At 37.4% G+C, this 20,868-nt stretch overlaps 2 protein-coding genes across 2 annotated transcripts; both read right to left on the bottom strand.

The window, feature by feature from the left end:
• Positions 1-4,669: 4,669 nt before the first annotated feature.
• On the bottom strand, positions 4,670-5,587 carry LOC102282933 (olfactory receptor 4A47). The gene has a single exon (XM_005900635.2). The coding sequence runs from the start codon at positions 5,585-5,587 to the stop codon at positions 4,670-4,672; it is 918 nt and encodes a 305-aa protein (XP_005900697.1).
• Positions 5,588-19,458: 13,871 nt separating this feature from the next.
• LOC106701084 (olfactory receptor 4C3D) lies at positions 19,459-20,385 on the bottom strand. Its single transcript, XM_014479741.2, has one exon. It carries the CDS (start codon positions 20,383-20,385, stop codon positions 19,459-19,461), a length of 927 nt encoding a protein of 308 aa, XP_014335227.2.
• Between the last annotated feature and the right edge of the window lie 483 nt (positions 20,386-20,868).

Genomic DNA, 20,868 nt, shown 5'->3' on the forward strand with positions numbered 1-20,868 from the left:
GAAAAAGACACTGACTCTTCTCTGAGCTGTTCATTGAAAATGTGTCAGTAAATCAAATGCAAATAAGAGAGTCATCCTTTTCTATAAGAGAACGAAAAGACAAGATTTGTATACACTCTATGGAGATACTTATAAATTTTTGTTGAGACATCAGTGAATACTTTACGATATGTGTCTTATTCTGGATGAGAAAATATAATATTAAAACATGTAATTTTCATCAAAATAAATATATAGTGTTATGACAAGTTAAATATACTTTTTTTTCAGTTTTGATTTTATTTTATTTTTTAACTTTACAATATTGTGTTGGTTTTGCCATATATCAACATGAATCCACCACAGGTATACACGTGTTCCCCATCCTGAACCCTCTTCCCACCTCCCTCCCCGTACTATCCCTCATATACTTTTACGGGAAGTTTGCAAACTGTTCAAAATGAGCTTACTGTTTAGAGCAGGAGGAGAAGGTAGCAAAGGAGGAGAGTGATGAGGAAGAGCAAGTTCCTCAGAATTCAGCCTTCTAGATGGTGTAATACCTCACATAGTAAAAAGAAAATTGTCAAATAAACTGAAATTAATGATTATGTTGATAGATTATTTTGCCTGTTGGGGAAAAATAGGCTTAAATATTTCCCTATCACAAATAAAAGTAAATTCTAGATTGTTAATGAATAATTGAATTTTTATTTCTTCTATTGAAGGGTAGTTTACAATGCTTTAGTTTTTGCTACACAGCAAAGTGACTCAGTTATACATATATATATATATATATATATATATATATATATATACATACATACATACACACCCTTTTGTATGTCTTATATGGTGTTTTATTGCTTTATCACAGGACATTGGATATTGTTCCCTGTGCTATACAGTAGGACCTTGTTTCCTACACAATATATACGTAATAACCTCCATCTGCTAATCTTAAATTCTCAATCCATCCCTCTCCCCGAATAACCCCCTGGCAACCACAAGTCAGTTTTCTGTGTCTTTAGTCCCTTTCTATTCTGTAGAAAATTGTATCTGTGTTATAGTTTAGATTCCACATATGAATGAGGTTGGATGCTACTTGTCTTTCTTTTTCTGACTTACTTTGGTATGATACTCTCTCGGTCCATCCATGTTTATTTTTAAAAAAAAAAAAAGAGGTTAAAACTGTAAAATAATTGCTAGGAAATGAAACTTTTCAAAAGTAATGTGATAGAAGAAATAAAAAGGAAAAGTATGAAAATAAGAGCTATCTATAAAACACTTAAAATTTAACACAAACAACAGAATACATGATTGTAAGAGATGTCAAAGAATAGTAATATTTTTGAGTATATTTAATGTAAAAAGCTTTCAGTAAAGATTCTCACTCCAATAGATCAATAATTCTGATAACTGACAAAACTATAGAGTGGATTCTAGGTCCCATACACTGTGCAAGGAATAGAAAATACAAAGGCAGTTAGAACAATGTCCCTGACTTCAGGAAGCTCATAGACTAAGGAACATAGAGAACTAGCAAACATTTTTATCTTATTACTTGAAATAACTACACAAGTTTTAAAATTAACTAAACATATGTCTTGGTATACTTTGCATATGGCCTGTTTTTATGGAACATCATAGACTAGAAGATTAAGCAATAGGTATTTATTTTTTCAGTGGTTTGGTGGCTAGGAAATCCAAGATTAAGGTGCTGACAGATTCCATATCTGGTGAGGTCCTGTCCCTAGTTCACATACAACCTTTTTTTTTTTTTCCTGTGTCCTCATATGCCAAAGAGTTAAGTGAACTCTCTGACCTTTCTTTAGAAGGGCATCAATCCCACTCATCAGGGTGAAACTTTTATGACCTACCCATTACCCAAAGGGCTCCCCTCCTAATACCATCACACTAGAAAAGATTTAACTTATGATTTTGGAGAGGGAAGTAAACTTTCAGTCTATAGCAAATCCCAAAGTGGAGAAGTAAATTACATAAGTTCTGATAAACCCAAATGCTTGTTATTATTTGGTGATTAGTATTTTATTTGAGAAGACTTTGAGATAATAAAGGGCTTCCCTGATGGCTCAGATAGTAAAGAATCTGTGTGTAATTCAGGAGACACGGGTTTGATACCTGAGTCAGGAAGTTCTCCTGAAGAAGGAAATGGCAACCGACTCCAGTATTCTTGCCTGGAGAATTCCATGGACAGAGTAGCCTGGCGAGCTACTCATGGATCCCAGTCCATGGGGTCGCAAAACGTCGGACACGACTGAGGGACTAGCACTTTCACTGAGATAATACGAGAAATCCAGGGATTAAAATCAGGATGTACGGCTTCACACACAGTGTGATTTACTAGTAAAAAGCACTCATCACCCCGTAGCCTTAGCACCTCATGAAACCAGAGTAAACAAGAGAGGCAAAATGATAATCTTCTTTGATCACATGCACTGACCATATTAGAGGCAGATAATATTTTGTTTCAAGCCTGATTTAGAGGAGGATTTTATGAATACTGTTTCTGTCAAATGAAACAATATATCCTGGCAATCTCTATTATATTAATAAGAGAGATAATAATGGTATATATTGTCAGAATATTTCTTAACAATGATATAACTCCAAATATTTAGTGTCAAGTTCCAAACTAAATATTTAAAGTGCACGGATGATGGATTGTGCTAAATTTACGTATGAGAGAGATCCATGTGCCTGGGTCTCTACAAAAGGTTATATAAGCAAAAACAGTGACCAGGATACGGAAAATGTATCTGGGGTCTCACCAGGTTTTCTAAAGTATCTGGAAAGTGGAATGAGCCACCTTTATGAAAATGTAACTCCAAACAAAGCTGACAAAAATGAGGCAATAATATGATTACCCAATTGGAATATTGAGTAAGGTTTGTTTATTTTTCTGTAAAAATCTTTAGTCTTTCAGATTATTTTTACAAACATAACCTCCTCAATAATATTATGACTGAAACCTTCAACATTAACGTGCTAAACAATAGAAATAAAATAATGTGTATAAAGGATCTCACAGATAGAGAAATAAGAAATCTGCATCAAATATTAATATCGAATGTCTTTGTATATAGAGGAATAAACCTATTTTTTAATCATATTTTAAAAATTATTTTTCCTGAAATCTGTAATGAGCTCTATTCTGAAGAATATTATATTTTTGAAGAGAAAAACATGAGAAAACCTTTTCCTAATTAAAAAAAAGTTGCAGTATTAGCTGCAGCATAACTCATCATATAGAACATAAATCTATCACTTTAATAGAGATAATTTATACCACCAAACTATATATATATTTTCGTCCAAAACTGTGGAAATCATAAAAATGTATTTCAAACTAAATATATACTTTGCATTAGGAAAATAAGAAAATTTTATAAGCTTATTTTGATCATTCAGTTCAGTTCAGTCGCTCAGTCGTGTCTGACTCTTTGAACCCCATGAACCGCAACACGCCAGGCCTCCCTGTCCATTACCAACTCCTGGAGTTTACCCAGACCCATGTCCATCGGTTCAGTGATGCAATCCAGCGATCTCATCCTCTATCATCCCCTTTCCTCCTGCCCTCAATCTTTCCCAGCATCAGGGTCTTTTTAAATGAGACAGCTCTTCGCATCATGTGGCCAAATTATTGGAGTTTCAGCTTCAACATCAGACCTTCCAATGAACACCCAGGACTGATCTCCTTTAGGATAGACTGGTTGGATCTCCTTGCAATCCAAGGGACTCTCCAGAGTCTTCTCCAACACCACAGTTCAAAAGCATCATTTCTTTGGTGCTCAACATTCTTCACAGTCTAACTCTCACATCCATACATGACCACTGGAAAAACCATAGCCTTGACTAGATGGACCTATGTTGGCAAAGTAATATCTCTGCTTTTTAATATGCTGTCTAGTTTGGTCATAACTTTCCTTCCAAGAAGAAAGCGTATTTCAATTTCATAGCTACAATCACCATCTGCAGTGATTTTGGAGCCCATAAAAATAAAGTCAGCCACTGTTTCCACTGCTTCCCCATCTATATGCTATGAAGTGATGGGACCAGAGGCCATGATCTTAGTTTTCTGAATGTTGAATTTTAAGCCAACTTTTTCACTCTCCTCTTTCACTTTCATTTAGAGGCCCTTTAATTATTTTTCACTTTCTGCCATAAGGGTGGTGTCATCTGCATATCTGATATTATTGCTATTTCTCCCAGCAATCTTGATTCCAGCTTGTGCTTCATCCAGCCCAGCATTTCTCATGATGTACTCTGCATACAAGTTAAATAAACAGGGTGACAATATACAGCCTTGACGTACTCCTTTTCCTATTTGGAACTGGCCTGTTGTTCCATGTCCAATTCTAACTGTTGCTTCCTGACCTGCATACATGTTTCTCAAGAGGCAGGTCAGGTGGTCTGGTATTCCCATCTCCTGAAGAATTTTCCACAGTTTATTGTGATTCACTCAGTCAAAGGCTTTGGCATAGTCAATAGAGCAGAAGTAGATTGGAAGTACTCAAATGATAAACCTTTTTCATCATACCCAAGTTATTTAAACTGAGGAGACATTTATTACAGTAAAACACACACACACACACACACACACACACGACTTTCCTTGCTCATTGAAAGAGCAATTGTTTGTTGAAAATAAGTAATATATTTTGCAGCTTCTTCATTGTTTTCTTCTGATCCAGAGCTTTTTCATGGCATTTTGCATCTCTCCATTTCTCAGAGTATAGATTAGAGGGTTCAGCATGGGGGTGACAATGGTGTAAAACACAGCGAAGCATTTATCAATGGGTAAGGTAACAGGAGGTCTCACATACGTAAAAATACAGGGCACGAAGAAGAGGACCACCACTGTAATGTGGGAGCCACAGGTGGACAAGGCTTTACGCTTCCCTTCCTGACTGAGATTCTTCAAAGAGCGCAGAATGACCCCATAGGAGACGAGTAAGAGTGTGAAAATGGTCACACAGATCGCCCCATCGTTGGCAACCACTGTGACGGCAGTAATGTGGGTGTCGGTGCAGGCCAGTTTTAACAAAGGATACGTGTCACACGCAAAGTGGTCAATGACATTAGGGCCACAGAACGGAAGGTTGTAAAAGAAAATGATATGAAGTAGAGCATGTAAAAACCCACCAACCCAAGCCAATAGCAGCATCAGAACACACACTCTCTGATTCATGATTGTCAAATAATGCAAGGGCTTGCAGATGGCCAGGTAGCGGTCATAGGCCATGAAAACCAGGAGAAAAACCTCAGCACCACTAAATAGATGCTCTGTAAAAAGCTGGGTCATGCAAGCTTGAAATGAAATGGTTTTCTTCTCATAGAGTAAGTCTATAATTGTATTTGGGGTGATTGAAGTAGAATAAAAAGCATCCATAAATGATAAGTAGCCAAGAAAGAAGTACATAGGGGAATCCAATGTTGGGCTGAGTACTACAGTCAGGACAATGAGTAGGTTGCCCACCATGGTCACGATGTAGATGAGCAAGAACACGACAAATAAAATTCCCTGCCCCTGGACACTCTGAGTGAGCCCCAAGAGGACAAACTCAGTTACATTTTTCCTTTGTTCCATAGGTTCTTCTGTATGTCTTATTCCAGAGTTCAGGACAGCATTATCTATAAATACAATTATTAAAAGTGACTTCCTAAAATCTTACAATAATTTGCTTTTTATTCAACAAACAGTCCTTGTGGTTTATTATGTTTGGGTACTTTCAGATATTATAATAGAAGGCTGATTAAATCATCTTCCTTGACCACAAACTAATAGATAGGCAAATGAATTTTTAAAAAGTGGGAAAAGAATATCAAATAAGTGAAGTCCTGCAACTAATTTTCTATCTAGAAACTTTAAATTGTACATATAGCAAATATCTCAGACAAAAATAGAAGCTAATTAAAGTTTTAAAAAGAAGTAAAGCAAGTTTTAATGTCCATTTCATGAAAGAGGTGACTTTCCTCCTTCTAGGGTTGGAAGTTTACTTAACTGATTAACGTTAACTGATTAACGAATCAGTTAATCTCAAATACATATATCTGACAATTTCAAATATTTTAAGGACCTAGGAAAGTATAACAAAACACCACTGGACCAAAAAGTCTGAAGATACGCATGTTAGATGATATGCACAGAGTTATTGAAAGTAAAGATCTGTAAGCAGTTAACTAACAAAAGATAAAAATATGAAATAAATTAAAATATCTACAAAAAGAGGGAAAATGTCTAATTTTCATATTTTTATATTTCATATTTTTATCTTTTGTTGATCATTTAGACCAACAAACATATGATAGGATGCTGAAGCTCATCTGTGAATAGAAAAGTAGGACCTGAAGTCACAGCTTGCTTAGTACAGTATTTGCTTGAGTTCTTGGAAGTCAATCAGTCAAAATATACGGATGCTACCTCATCACTTAATTTTAACAGATTAACATGCTATGTTTAGAGAACATAAAAATTGAAAGTAGGGTCAGATATATAAATATCTGAAATGAAAATATTGTCAAATCATTAACCTTGAAATTACTTTCTAGGAGTACTTTCTGGAAGGTAAATTTATTTCAGATAATTAGAATATGAAATTATCCAAAAAGTGTATTGCTGAATAGAATCAATTTTTACATATTTAATAATCATGAAAGAATCCTAACATGACTGATTATGAAAATCACAAAGGAAAACTCTTAAAGGATTGAATTCTCACTCCACCAATGGACTCATAAAACAGAAAGCCTCGTTAAGAATTTTGTGTCTGAATACACTTCCTGGGTTACCTGCAGAAGATGGAAGTTATTCAATCCATGTTCTGAGCTCTGGTGCCATCTCTTTAGTCCTTCATGCACTGGTGCCATCTCTGGCAAAATAATGAGCAAGGTACATTCAGCATCACTGGATTTTGAGTCAATCTTACAGGACATGTAATTCATCTCAGACATTCAGAAAAAAAAAATACTCGTCAATTATTGGAATTTTCAAAATGAATATGAATGTCCTCTTACCTAAGGAACTCTGAATCTAGATTGTGAAAAGAAACTCAAAATGTTTACTACCATCAGAATTTGTCCTAATAACAAACAAATGTTAAATCACCATTTTAATCAGAGAAAGAGAGAGAGCGAAAACTTCAAATTATATAAGGATTGTTTAAAGTGAAAAAACTTAATCTGCTGCTTGTGTATATACCAGCGAAAGTGAAATGGACTTTGCAACATTTTGATTCTCACTTATATTGTCCTGTCTTCAAACAGCATTGTTGAATTTTGGGTTTCTTGAAGGATGGGGATAATTTCATATACACACTTTATTATGTTCTGAATCCATCATTTTAATTCTAGCAGAAGTCTGTCATGTGATTGCTGCTGCAGACAATCACTCCTCAGGTAAAGGCAAAGGGCTGTCCACACTCGGTCTGTATTTAACTGCAGTACGGACAGGTGAGGCATTCAGTAGGTACATCTCCAAGGGTGATTTTTGTCTAATTAAATTCACTGGGACTTTAATCATAATTTTGAGGGTAGAGTCTTTATCTCCAGAGATGGTACCAAACAATCACCATGTGGAACAGGACTTTTAGAATCCTGTCCTCTGGGGGGAAAATCATAAAGTGTAAATAGAGACCATATCACCAAAAGGGAAAATCAAATCTGAGCAGAAATGAAATATGTAAAAACTTTCTATCTTAAATCAAACCTTAAAAATAGGCAAATAGTTTTAAGTTTAAGCTTTGTCTTTGAAGATAATATCTGAATTTATTTCCAAATAGTATTAATGTTAACTTCAGAATAAGTTATTTAAGGTTTATTTCAAGTACAGATAAAAGTTGTCATATGATTTCAGACAGACAAGTTGATAGAATGTGTTTTAGTGTTAAAATTGTGAAAGAGAAAACATTTGTGGGATTATTCCATTTAACTCAAAGTGCTCACAGGGCCTTTGCCAAAGTAGAAACACCCTAAGCTGTGACAGAAGTCGTTGTACATTTTTAAAGATTTAAATCATAAAGCATATACCTATATATGTAAATATATACTTATAAATAAAATAAAAATATAACATTTTTCATTTACAAATTAAGCAATACAAGCCTAAAATTACCTGTGTAAATTTTCAGACATTTTCTACAGAAAGATAATGATACACATTATATAAAATAATCTATATTAAAGGTATGTAAAAAGTGAGACTTCCCAGGTGGTGCTAGTGGTAAAGAATTTACCTCCCAGTACAAGAGTTGCAAGAGATGCTGATTTGATCCCTGGGTCAGGAAGATCCCCTGGACTAAAACATAGCAACCTGCTCCAGTACTGTTGCCTGGGAAATCTCATGGACAGAGGGGCTGGTGGGCTACAATCCATGGGTCCATGGGGTTACAAAGAGACAAACATGACTGAACATACATATCTAGAAAAACAATTATATATATATATATATATATATATATATATATATATATAATACACACACACACACACACATAACTTTTCTTCCAAAGAGTAAGCATTTTTTAATTTCATGGCTGAAATCACCATCTGCAGTGATTTTGGAGCCCCCAAAATTAAAGTCTAACACTGTTTCCACTGTTTCCCCATCTATTTGCCATGAAGTGATGGGACCAGATGCCATGATCTTCGTTTTCTGAATGTTGAGCTTTAAGCCAACTTATTCACTCTCCACTTTCACTTTCATCAAAGAGGCTTTTTAGTTCTTCTTCACTTTCTGCCATAAGGGTGTGTCATCTGCATATCTGAGGTTATTGATATTTCTCCCGGCAATCTTGATTCCAGCTTGTGCTTCTTCCAGCCCTTTCTCGTGATGTACTCTGCATATAAGTTAAATAAGCAGGGTGACGATATACAGCCTTGACATACTCCTTTTCCTATTTGGAACCAGTCTGTTGTTCCTTGTCCAGTTCTAACTGTTTCTTCCTGACCTACATATAGGTTTCTCAAGAGGCAGGTCAGGTGGTCTGGTATTCCCATCTCTTGAAGAATTTTCCCCAGTTCATTGAGATCCACACAATCAAAGGCTTTGGCATAGTCAATAAAGCAGAAATAGATGTTTTTCTGGAACTCTTTTGCTTTTTCCGTGATCCAGCAGATGTTGGCAATTTGATCTCTGGTTCCTCTGACTTTTCTAAAACCAGCTTGAACATCTGGAAGTTCACGTATTGCTGAAGCCTGGCTTGGAGAATTTTGAGCATTACTTTACTAGCATATGAGATGAGTGCAATTGTGCGGTAGTTTGAGCATTCTTTGGCATTGCCTTTCTTTGGGATTTGAATGAAAACTGATCTTTTCCAGTCTTTGGAGGGAACGATGCTAAAGCTGAAGCTCTGGTAGTTTGGCCACCTCATGCGAAGAGTTGACTCATTGGAAAAGACTCTGATGCTGGGAGGGATTGGGGGCAGGAAGAAAAGGGGACGACAGAGGATGAGATGGCTGGATGGCATCACTGACTCGATGGACGATGAGTTTGAGTGAACTCCGGGAGTTGGTGATGGACAGGGAGGCCTGGCATGCTGAGATTCATGGGGTTGCAAAGAGTCAGACACGACTGAGCGACTGAACTGAACTGAACTGAACTGAACACACACATAAAGGAAAATATAATATGTATATATTAACTGGATGCAACTAAAAGAGTGCTTAGAAAGAAATGTAGAGTTTTCTTTATATGCAAATATTAGAAAACAATAAATATTTTTAGAAATGGACTCAGCTATTGTCTCAAAATACTAGAAAAGAAAAATTAAAATAAACCTAGAGAGCATTGTAGTTTGAAACAGTATTGAGAACACAGATATCATTTAAAGAGGAATTCTTTAAAAATAACAAATCTATTTAAAACCAATAATTAGGTCTTTGAACTTTAAATAAATTGATACATTTCTAGCGAAATGTACAAAGAAAAAAATTATCAGAATCTAGATTGAAGAGAGGGGAAATTCCCTGATGGTCCAATATTAATAATCCACCCTACGGTGCTGGGCTGTGTGCTTAGTTGTTCAGTCATGTCTGACTTTTTGCCACCCCATGGACTGTAGCCTGCCAGACCCCTCTGTCCATGGGATTCTCCAGGCAAGAATACTGGAGTGGATTGCAATGCCCTCCTCCAGGGAATCTTCCCCATCCAGGGATGGAACCCAGGTCTCCCACATTGCAGGCAGGTTCTTTACTATCTGACTTTACTATCTGAGTCACCAAGGAATCCCCACAGTGCAGGGGATTTGGGTTCAATCCCTAGTTGGGGAACTAAGACCCCACATGTGTGTTTGTGCTAGTCGCTCAGTCATGTCCACCTCTTTTCGACACCATGGACTGTAGCCCACAGGGCACCTCTGTCCCTGGGATTTTCCAGGCAAGAATCCTGGAGTGGATTTGGAGCAAGTAAGTTCCCGCCGCATTCTGAGCCTGTGCGCTCAGAGAGTTGACACACTACAAAGAATGATCCTGCGTGAGACAACGGACATCCCTCAGGCGGAACTAAGACTGGATGCACTAATATAAATGAAATTTTAAAATAAATAAGTAAAATGTTTTAAATGGTAGATTTTAAACAAATATTGAAGAAATAGTCATCACTCTCAACTCTAGAGATCTTAAAAAGATGATACAATGATATTATAAATGAATTCACAGAAGTATACTTGCCAAGAAAAGAAAATGAAACACTGCTATGAGACAACTTTCTAATCAGACAGAGCGAGTAACTAAAAGCTGGAATAGTCTAACATCTAAATAAATCAATGCTTAGAATTACTTTCCCCTCAAAATGTCATTCTCACATGGCATTCATCAATCAGCTCTATAACAGCTAATCCATAAATGGTACCAACCTTACACAAACACTTTCACAAAAGGGAGAAAATGAACATGCCTCCTAATGCATTTTACGCCCCCAGAATAACCCTTAACAAGGGCATCACAAGGAAAATAATTGGATCAATTTCTCACATTAGTAAATACACAAAATCCTGAACATAATTCTTATTTTGATTCCTTTGGATCCTTTTTCGGGGATTTTTTTTTAACTTGTTAATATGGTTTTTGAGTCGCATCCTGAGAAGTACTCAATCTAGGACTAATCATGTCCCACTACTGACGTAAAATCTTTCTGAGTATTCAACCAACTGCACTGTCCCTGTGAACGATGAGGTTTCCCAGCTGGTGAGAATAAACACTATTCCTGGCCCAATGTGAGCTCCAAGCCCTCTTTGTAATCCATCTGGGTAAATTTCCCTCCAGCCTCAGGTATTTTCCTCAAATGCAAGCACAGATCAGTATTCTGATGAAACTTGAATAATGAGTAAGTTGTATCCTCTGCAGTATTTTACTCTCATAAATTTAGCTGTCTTGGTGTCCTCAGACCCTGAACATCATATTTTCCCAGAAAGTCAACCCCAAGACTCCAGAACTATAGTTGTGAACATTGGGGTACATGTGTCTCTTTCCCTTCTGGTTTCCTCTGTATATTTTGCTGGATCATCAGTTGTATTTAAGGGGATTTTTTTTTTTAGCTGAAACATTTTTTTAATTTTATTTTATTTTTAAACTTTTGGTGTCCTCAGAGGTATACCCGCATTCCCCCCTGAACATCATATCTTCAACTCAGAAACCAGCCCCAAGCATCCAGTACCGTGCTTGAACCTGGATTCGTTTCCTACATGATATTATACATGTTTTTTTTTTTTGATGTATCCATAAGACTGATCTATACATCGGTGTCTCTTTTGCTGTCTCGTACACAAACATGAAACATTTTAAAAGTAATAAACAGGAAAACACTTGGAACTCAACTAAATTTCCATCTCTCGGTAATCACTGCCACTTAATTCTTATATCTAGTACCTCAAAAATAATCATTTTCTATTTTTTCTGAACCTGTTTGCTTGTTTCTTAAAAAGTTTACACGCATATTTACAGTAGTTTTAATCATAAGTTAAAATAGCTGGAAACAGACAAAATATCTCTTAACCAAGAAAAGCTTAAAAGGACTGTGATACATCCACAAAATGGAATGCAAATTAGGAATAAAATGAATAAACTATTGATAAACACAAGGATGTGCATAAATCTCAAATCAGAATAGGCATAATCTTTATACAGAAAATACAGACAACTGAACCAAAATTGCTGGATCTAATAAATAAATCCAACAAATTTTCAGGGTACAAAATCAACCTGCAAAAATGAGTTGCATTTACATATTTAACAATCAAATATATAAAGAGAAAATTAAGAAACTAATCCCATTTAAAATAGTATCAGTAAGAATAACATACATAGGAATAAAGTAAATAATGGAAGTGAAAATCTGCTAAACTGAAAAATATATGACATCAATGAAAGAAATTAAAGGAACAAAGAAGGATGCCCAATGTTCATGAATTGGAGGAATAAAGAAAAATATTGTTAAAGTGGCCACACTATCCAAATCAAATGGAAAAGATCAGCAATCAAAGAAAATATATGAAGTTAATTTATAAGCAGTTCATGGAAAAGGCATACAAATGCCTTAAAACATGTGAAAAGATGCCCAAACAGATGACATTCTGACAATAACTATAAACATCAAAATTTAAATACATAAAATAATTGACTCAAAAATTCCACTTCTTGGAACTCATACAGACAAATTTTAAAAACTTCATCACAGAGTTATTAAACTGAAAGAAAACATGAAAATGACCAGATGCATCAATTTTAGTGTAGCTGCATGAAAGACTTAAGTAGTAGGAACTAACTAGACTGAGTTAGGATCTAAGTAAACTGGCATGCACAGATCTCCAGGAGGCTGTGCAGTAAAATGAAAACTGTATACACTGAAGCAGAAACACAAACACATAAATGAAAATATGCCTGTATTTGCAGATTATAACTCGAGCAATCTGAGAAAGTGAATATAGTGACTGCATCTGAAAGGACTGGAAGAATCTGGGTTATGATGGGGATAAGTTTTATTGTAAATTATTTCATTGCATGAATTCCATTACTAGAATAGCATTTTTTCTTACTTAAAAAATTAAATGAATATTATGCTAAAATTTCATATGAATACAAAAGAAAGTGAGGAAAAAACATTCTATACACACAATATATTTTAACTAGTACAATAAATAGAAAGAAGATAAAAAATAAGAATCTAACAATTAAAAACAATAAAAAAAAAAATAAACACAAAAATTTAAACTATAAAAATTTCAAATTTTAATTTGGCAAAACTAAAAATTAGTTTAAATAAAATAAAATTTTAAAAAAAAATTTCATTGACTAATTTGTGCCATATTATTTATTGACTTTCTGGTTTAAATGTATGGTACCTTTCAAGATTCAATGATAAACTAGATATTAGTCAGTTTATATGCCATCAGGGAATTGCTATTAATAAATAGCATGAACATATAATTTAATTATAATTGTCATTAATCTGTTAAAGAAATGGAAAGTATGTATCAAATTTATGAAGACTTTTACATTCTAAGGAGTTTGGCCTCAATGCTAATTTTCTAACTTCATAATGGATACTGCACTAATTTAAAACCTGGTCTGCTTTTTTTCCCTCTCCAGAGCTTATTTATAGCATTAATCATTTCAGAATTTTTTAGACTGCAGATTAATGAGCTCAGTATGAGAATTATGACTGTATAAGATACACTCAATTATTTTTAATGGGGAAGGTCTTAGCAGGTCTTCCTTATATAAAAATACCAGAACAAAGAAGCAGACAATCACAGTGATGTGGGAACCACAGATGTGAAGGGCTTTCTGCCTCCCTCCTGACTCAGGTTCTTCAGAAAGTGCAGGATGACTCCATAGGCGATCAATAAGAGCAGAAACACAATAGTGCAGATCAGTCCTCCTTTGGCCAGTACTAAGAGGCCAATAATATAGGTGTTAGTACATATGAGTTTCAATAAGTGTTCATGTTACACATAAAGTGATTAGTGACTTTGGCGCCACAGAATGGGAACCCATAATTAGTGCTAAGTTGCATCACTGAGTGCAGAAAACCTCCAACCCAGGACACTACCAGCAGTAAAACACATACCCACAGCCCCATGCATTTATGTCTATGAGTTCAAGGTCTTACTGAGAGTTTTAGTCATGATAATGTGCAGGTGGCCCACCATTATCAAAATATAAAAAGAAAGAGTGAGGCCTAAGAGAACTAAGAAATACTGTTCCTTGGTTCCATCTAGTCTGAACAGAAGCTGAGTTCACATTTTAGAAGCAGTTAACCTACAAAACAAGAGGAAACACTTTTCAATGACTTATTAGTTCACTTCAGTTCAGTCACTCAGATGTATCCAACTCTGCAATCCCATGAATCACAGCACGCCAGGCCTCCCTGTCTATCACCAACTCCCGGAATCCACCCAAACCCATGTCCATTGTGTCGGTGATGCCATCCAACCATCTCACCCTCTCTTTGTCCCCTGACCACAGGAAAAACCTCCTCCTGCCCCCAATCTTTTCCAGCATCAGGTCTTTTCCAATGAGTCAGTTCTTGGCTGCATAAGTGATTTTGGCCCAGAAAAGTACTAGAGTTTCAGCTTTAGCATGAGCCATGTTCCAATGAACACCCAGGACTGATCCCCTTTAGGATGGACTGGTTGGATCTCCTTGCAGTCCCAGGGACTCTCAAGAGTCTTCTCCAACACCATACTTCAAAAGCATCAATTCTTCAGCACTCAGCTTTCTTTATAGTCCAACTCTCACAACCATATGTGACTACTGGAAAAACCCTGGCTTTGACTAGACGGACCTTTGTTGGCAAAGTAATGTCTCTGCTTTTTAATATGCTGTCTAGGTTGGTCATAACTTTCCTTCCAAGGAGTAAGTGTCTTTTAATTTCATGGCTGCAAAAATCATCTGCAGTGATTTAAGAGCCCAGTAAAATTAAGTCAGCCACTGTTTCCACTGTTTCCCCATCTATTTGCCATAAAGTGACGGAACCGGATGCCATGATCTTAGTTTTCCTGAATGTTGAGCTTAAAGCCAACTTTTTCACTCTCTTCTTTCACTTTCATCAAGAGGCTCTATAATTCTTCTTCACTTTCTGCCATAACTGTGGTGTCATCTACATATCTGAGGTTATTGATACTTCTCCCAGCAATCTTGATTCCAGCTTGTGCTTCCTCCAGCCCAGCGTTTCTCATGATGTGCTCTGCATATAAGTTAAATAAGCAGGGTGACAATATACAGCCTTGACCTACTCCTTTTCATATTTGGAAACAGTCTGTTGTTCCATGTCCAGTTCTGAATATTTAGAACAACTCTAATTATAAGTTCAAATAGCTGGAAACAGCCAAAATATCTGTTAACTGGGAAAAAATAAACTGTGGCAGATCCATAAGTCACAATATTACTCAGCAATAACATGAATAACTTACTGATGAACACACTGACATGCATAAACCTCATATGCATGTTACTAAGAGCAAGTAGCCACATTTAACAGAGTACAGAGGAGACAATCTTACATATAGAAAATGCAAATAATTGCACCAAACCTGTTAGAACTACTAAACAAATCCAATAATGCTTCAAAATACAGAATCAATATAAATGTTAACTCTATGACATAACAAAGGGAAAAGCTCTATGGAAATAGCACCTATAGTTCTTCAAGGTGCTACCCATGCCAAACAGGATATCAATTACTTCAATGACTGTGCTCAGTCGCTCAGTTGGGTCTGACTCTTTGTAACCCCATGGACTGTAGCCCGCCAGGCTCCTCTGTCCATGAGATTTCCCAGGCAAGCATACTGGAGTGGGTTGCCATTTCCTTTTCCCAGGGATCTTTCTGACCCAGGGATCGAACAGTCTCTCTTGCATCTCCTATATCAGCAAGTGGATTCTTTTCCACTCCACCACCTGGGAAGCCCAATTTAATTCACAACAGAGGTAAAATTAGTAAGAATATATTACATACGAAAAGGCAAATCACTGTACTTGAGCTTCTTTGAGATCTCACATTGGATAAATGAGCATCATGTTACTGAAGGAAAGAAGTTAGATTGGGAGATTGATGTAGGGAAATAGGGTGACCACAAAACCGTTCAGCGAAAGCAAATCACAGGCAGTTAGAACAGCAGGGGAACTCGAGGGCCAGGGTTTAGATGCATAGGTCAAAGTCAGGGACAGACAGGCACAGGCTGGCGAGGAGGGAGCAGAGATCCCAGGAGAGTGGACAGAAGCTGAGTTGAAAAGAGGTTGGAAGATTGAAGGCCCAGTGAAGAAGGGGAAGTGAAAAGCACAGGGGAATTGCAACCAGAACCAACTAGAGGTGAAAGAGAGCAAGTGAGACTGTGGACGGCAAGGTTCCCATCCTGGAGGCCCAGAAGGACAGACACTGTGGAGACGGGGACAGGGTGCAGAAGACCACACTCAGGGAGAAGACGCGAGACTCTGGAGGCGGGATGTGGTGCCGGCAAACGAGACCTACTCCTAGCGCCACACAGACACAGCAGGGCAGCGCTGTTCCACCCATCAGGTCGCCAGCCAGGGCCACAGCCTCTCAGTGCTGGTTCCTGAAAGGAGAGGCTGCAGGATCCGCCAGGTACGCTGTCCGGAAAGTCTCCCCGGGGGCCACGTCCCTCCACTGTGCTGCCTGCAGCTTCAGGTCAGCAGACTTGGCTGCTGTAGGTTGTTTGTGTCTCCTCTAGACATCTCTTTTACCCAAGTGTCCCTCCCTTTGAAATGCAGCCTTGAATTTCATTTCTTGAGCCTATTATATCCCACTTTTCATGATGCCCATGAAGGATAATACATCTACCAAAAAGATATCAGCAGATGATTTTCCTTGACACAAATGGAATCAGGAGTGTGTGAGAAACCTGGGAAACTGAGACCAACAGAGAGATGAAGGAAAGAAATCTCCCCTCCAAAGAACAATAGAAGAATGCCTCAAAGACAGTCTTCACAATGTGGCCAATGATCAGACCTCTGTTTTGATATTTTCCCAACAAGGAGTGAGAAAGTAGGAAAGTGATATCTTCCCATCATGAAGTGGGATGAGTAGAGGAAGCAGAGTCTAAAAGACTTCATATTCATACTTAACTTTATTGAGTCACTTTTGTCTTGTATAAAATGGATAGAAATCTATTTACCAATACTTGTTCCTACAGTAGTAATGCATTTAAAGAACCTGTCAAGATGTATGCTTCATAGTTTATCAACAGTAATTAGCTCACTTCCCTCACTAACACCTAACATTTTCACCAAATGATATCCCAGATTAAACCAAATATGTTTATACAACAGATCCAAACATTATGTCTCACTGATTTTTAGGAGAAACACACTTATTCCCTAAATACAGATTTTTAATGAATAAAAAATAGTCACATGGCAGTTTATCCTCAGGACAGATTTTTGAGGCTGTGTAAAGGAAGATTTAAAAGAGCTTTAAATTTACTTACAATCTAGTAAAATTGCATCCACTGTGAATGCCAGACTGCTTTCATTTCCTTTTTCAGTTCTCATACCTTCCAAGTTTTCCTGTTGACAATTTATAATTTGTGCTGCTTTAATCTTACTCCTCCACTGAGCCTCCGGTCTAGCCCATAAAACATAATCATTGGCCTTAGTTTTTTTCTCTTTTTAAATGCTCTCATTGCTCTTAGAGTAGAAACCACATTTACTCAAGACTTATCCTATCCTTGAAGAAAAATGAAACTGAAGGTTTACTCACTCAGTGGTGTCCAAATCTTTGAGATTCCCTGGATCATAGCCTGCCAGGCTCCTCTGTCCATGGGATTCTTGAGGTAAAAGTGCTGGAGGGGGTAGCCATTCCCCTTCTGCAGGGGATCTTCCTCATCTAGGAATTGAACTCAGGTCTCCTCTATTGCAGGCAGATTCTTTACCACCTGAACCACCAGGGAAGCCCATGAATACTGGAGTCGGTAGCCTATCCCTTCTCCAGGGGATCTTCCCAGCCCTGGAATTGAGCTGGCGTCACCTGCATCAGGGGAATTCTTTACCAGCTGAGCTATCAGGGTGTATGTATGTATATATACTCGTTCAGATTCTTTTTCTTTATAGGTTACCATTACTATACTCATGTTGGTCTTTGTAAAAGTGAAGTGGCATAACAAACCTTCAAAAAGAGAATAAACTTGCACTGCAGAAATATGTTGTTACCTATAAGACGAGGCTGAAGCATACTGACACCATCTACTCGAAGGACAGAGTCAATCATTAAGACTGCAGATCATTTTCTCATCTATAGCCCTAAACATAAAACAGAAAACTCTCTTTCATTTGAAAGAGAGTAAGACTGAGCTTTAAAGACCTGGATTGGTATTTTGTAGGTGAAATTGTTGACAGGAAACCGCAATCCAGTGTAATATTCCTGACATACTTTAGGGGAAACACATGTGATTTGAGTCCAGTAAATTAGTAAACCTCTATTTGCTTCTCTTTGTGCCTAATAGATAATAAAGTGTTCATGTAATGTAAATATATGTATCTCACCTACATAACAATAGCTTTGGAACCTACCCATATGCTTTTTTTTTGTTGAGATTTATAAACAGATCTGTACCTTGTTTCATATGGTTCCTGAAGTCTTGGTATAGAAAATGAAAATATTTCCTTTATACACACAAAAGAATGTGAGTCATAAAGGTGTTTAACAAAACAGAGAAAATTAAGAATACCTTCAAATTTTCTGAATTATTTTTTGTTAAGAAAATAATTAAAGATAGTGAATTATTTGGTCCTCCCCAGTGGTTCAGAGGTAAAAGAATCTGCCTGCAATGTAGGAGACATAGGAGACGTGAATTCAGTCCCTGGGTCAGGAAGATACCTTGGAAGCGGAAATGGCAACCAACCCCAGTATTCTTGCCTGGAAAATTCCATGGACAGACGAGCCTGGCAGGCTAAATTCCACATGGTCTCAGAGAGTTGGACTCGACTGAGGGACTAACACACACAGACAGTGAGTTACTCTTTCCTTTTGATTAGTTCATAGTACAGAAAAAATTCCGGCTGCCCCTTCTCCACATATCTACCTAAGAATTTCTGTCCCTTATTTGCTTTACATCAGGTGAAGCAAAAATGGAAGAAGTTCTGAGATCAAAGTTCTATGGACAAGCCACCAATTTAACCCAATTAACACATATGAAGAATTTGGTAAGTAGGAAAGATAATGGAGAGATACTTACTCTACAAGCATCAAACCAAGGGTATATAGTTGTTTTTTCCATTGCTTATTCTGAATCTAATAACACAAATATAGAAACCTCAGGAAAATATATTGAAGCTTACCAAAATGCCTAAAACATGTGTAGTCAATATTAAATAATCAACAAATGTTAATTTCTGGGCCTTATATTTTTGTCCATGATGGAAAAAATTCTTCATTGTCATCCACAACTTACAACACAAATAATCTTCCCTATGTATATAAATCATTATTCTCTTGGCATCGTGAACAGCTTAAGTCACTCTCTTCTTTAACAAACTCCTCATGGCATTTTTCACTTCTGTGTTTCTCACTGTGTAAATGATAGGATTTAACAAGGGCGTGAGGATTCCATAAAACACTGTCACCAACTTGTCTGCAGGGTAAGTGGCCACAGGACGTGTGTAAGTGAATATACATGGTCCAAAAAAGAGCACCACTACTGTAAAGTGGGAGCCACATGTAGAGAGGGCTTTGCGTCGTCCTTCAGAGCTATGGGATTTCAGGGAGCTCAGGATGACTATGTAGGAAATGAGAAGCAGAAGAAAAATGAGCAAGGCCATGCCCCCAGTGTTAGCGGCCACCACCATTCCAAGCCTGTAGGTGCCGCTGCAGGAAATTTCCAACAGTGAGAAGAAATCACACATGAAGTGATCGATGACATTGGGACCACAGAAGGTCAAGTCTGTGGTGAAGAGAATCTGCACTGAGGCATGCAGGATCCCCCCTATCCAGGCCACCACCACCAGGAGCTGGCAGAGCCCCTGTCGCATGATGGTCTTGTAGTGCAGAGGCTTGCAGATGGCCACATAGCGGTCATAGGCCATGACGGTGAGGACGATGACCTCTGATGCTCCCAGGAAGTGCTCCATAAAGAGCTGAGTCAGGCAGCCTCCCCAGGAGATGGTTCTCCTCTGGTGCAGCAGGTCAAAAGTCATTTTAGGGGTGCTGACAGAGGTCAAGGAAGCATCTAACAAGGACAAATGGGTGAGAAAGAAGTACATGGGAGTGGAAAGCGTGGGGCTGAGAGAGATGGTGATGACGATGAAAAGATTGGCCAGGACAGTGAACAGGAAAATGAACAGAAAGACAACGAAGAGTACTTTCTGCAAGTGTGGATTCTGTGTGAGTCCCAGGAGAACAAATTCCGTCACATTGTTGGGAAGCCTGAAGAAATCCATTTAGAAAATAGCATGTTCCTGGGGTCTCAATTATCTACAAGGAATAAAGAATGATACCTATTAATCATGAAAGGATTGTGTTCTAAACTTATTAGAAAAAAAAACAAAACAAAACAAAAAAACAATCTATTCACTGTAACTGTGGGGCATTTCCTCAGCACTTCTGCCCCAGTATTTGTTTCAAGTCTTTATTTTCTCCATGATACTTTCCGTCTCTTCGGACACTTAGCCCCCGTCCCCTGTGAAACACCTCCACAGCAATATTTTATGTGTAATTTGCTGAGAAAACATTGGGCTGTCTACATGACATCTGGATTCTCATTCTGGTTCTCACTCATGTGACTCTGCAAAGCTATCAGAGTGTCCTAGGCTTCTGAGTTTTCCTCTGTGTCTGTGAGGTTACAAATTATACTTCTCAGATGTAACTTTTAAAGTTTACAATTGTTTCAAAGAATTAAGAATTTTTCCCACTTCCATGAGGAT

The sequence above is a fragment of the Bos mutus genome, chromosome 15 (assembly GCF_027580195.1).
Source record: "Bos mutus isolate GX-2022 chromosome 15, NWIPB_WYAK_1.1, whole genome shotgun sequence".
NCBI lineage: Eukaryota > Metazoa > Chordata > Mammalia > Artiodactyla > Bovidae > Bos > Bos mutus.

Coding starts and splice junctions, on each gene's coding strand:
- LOC102282933 (XM_005900635.2), bottom strand. CDS start 5,587: ATGGAACAAAGGAAAAATGTAACTGAGTTTGTCCTCTTGGGGCTCACT.
- LOC106701084 (XM_014479741.2), bottom strand. CDS start 20,385: ATGGATTTCTTCAGGCTTCCCAACAATGTGACGGAATTTGTTCTCCTG.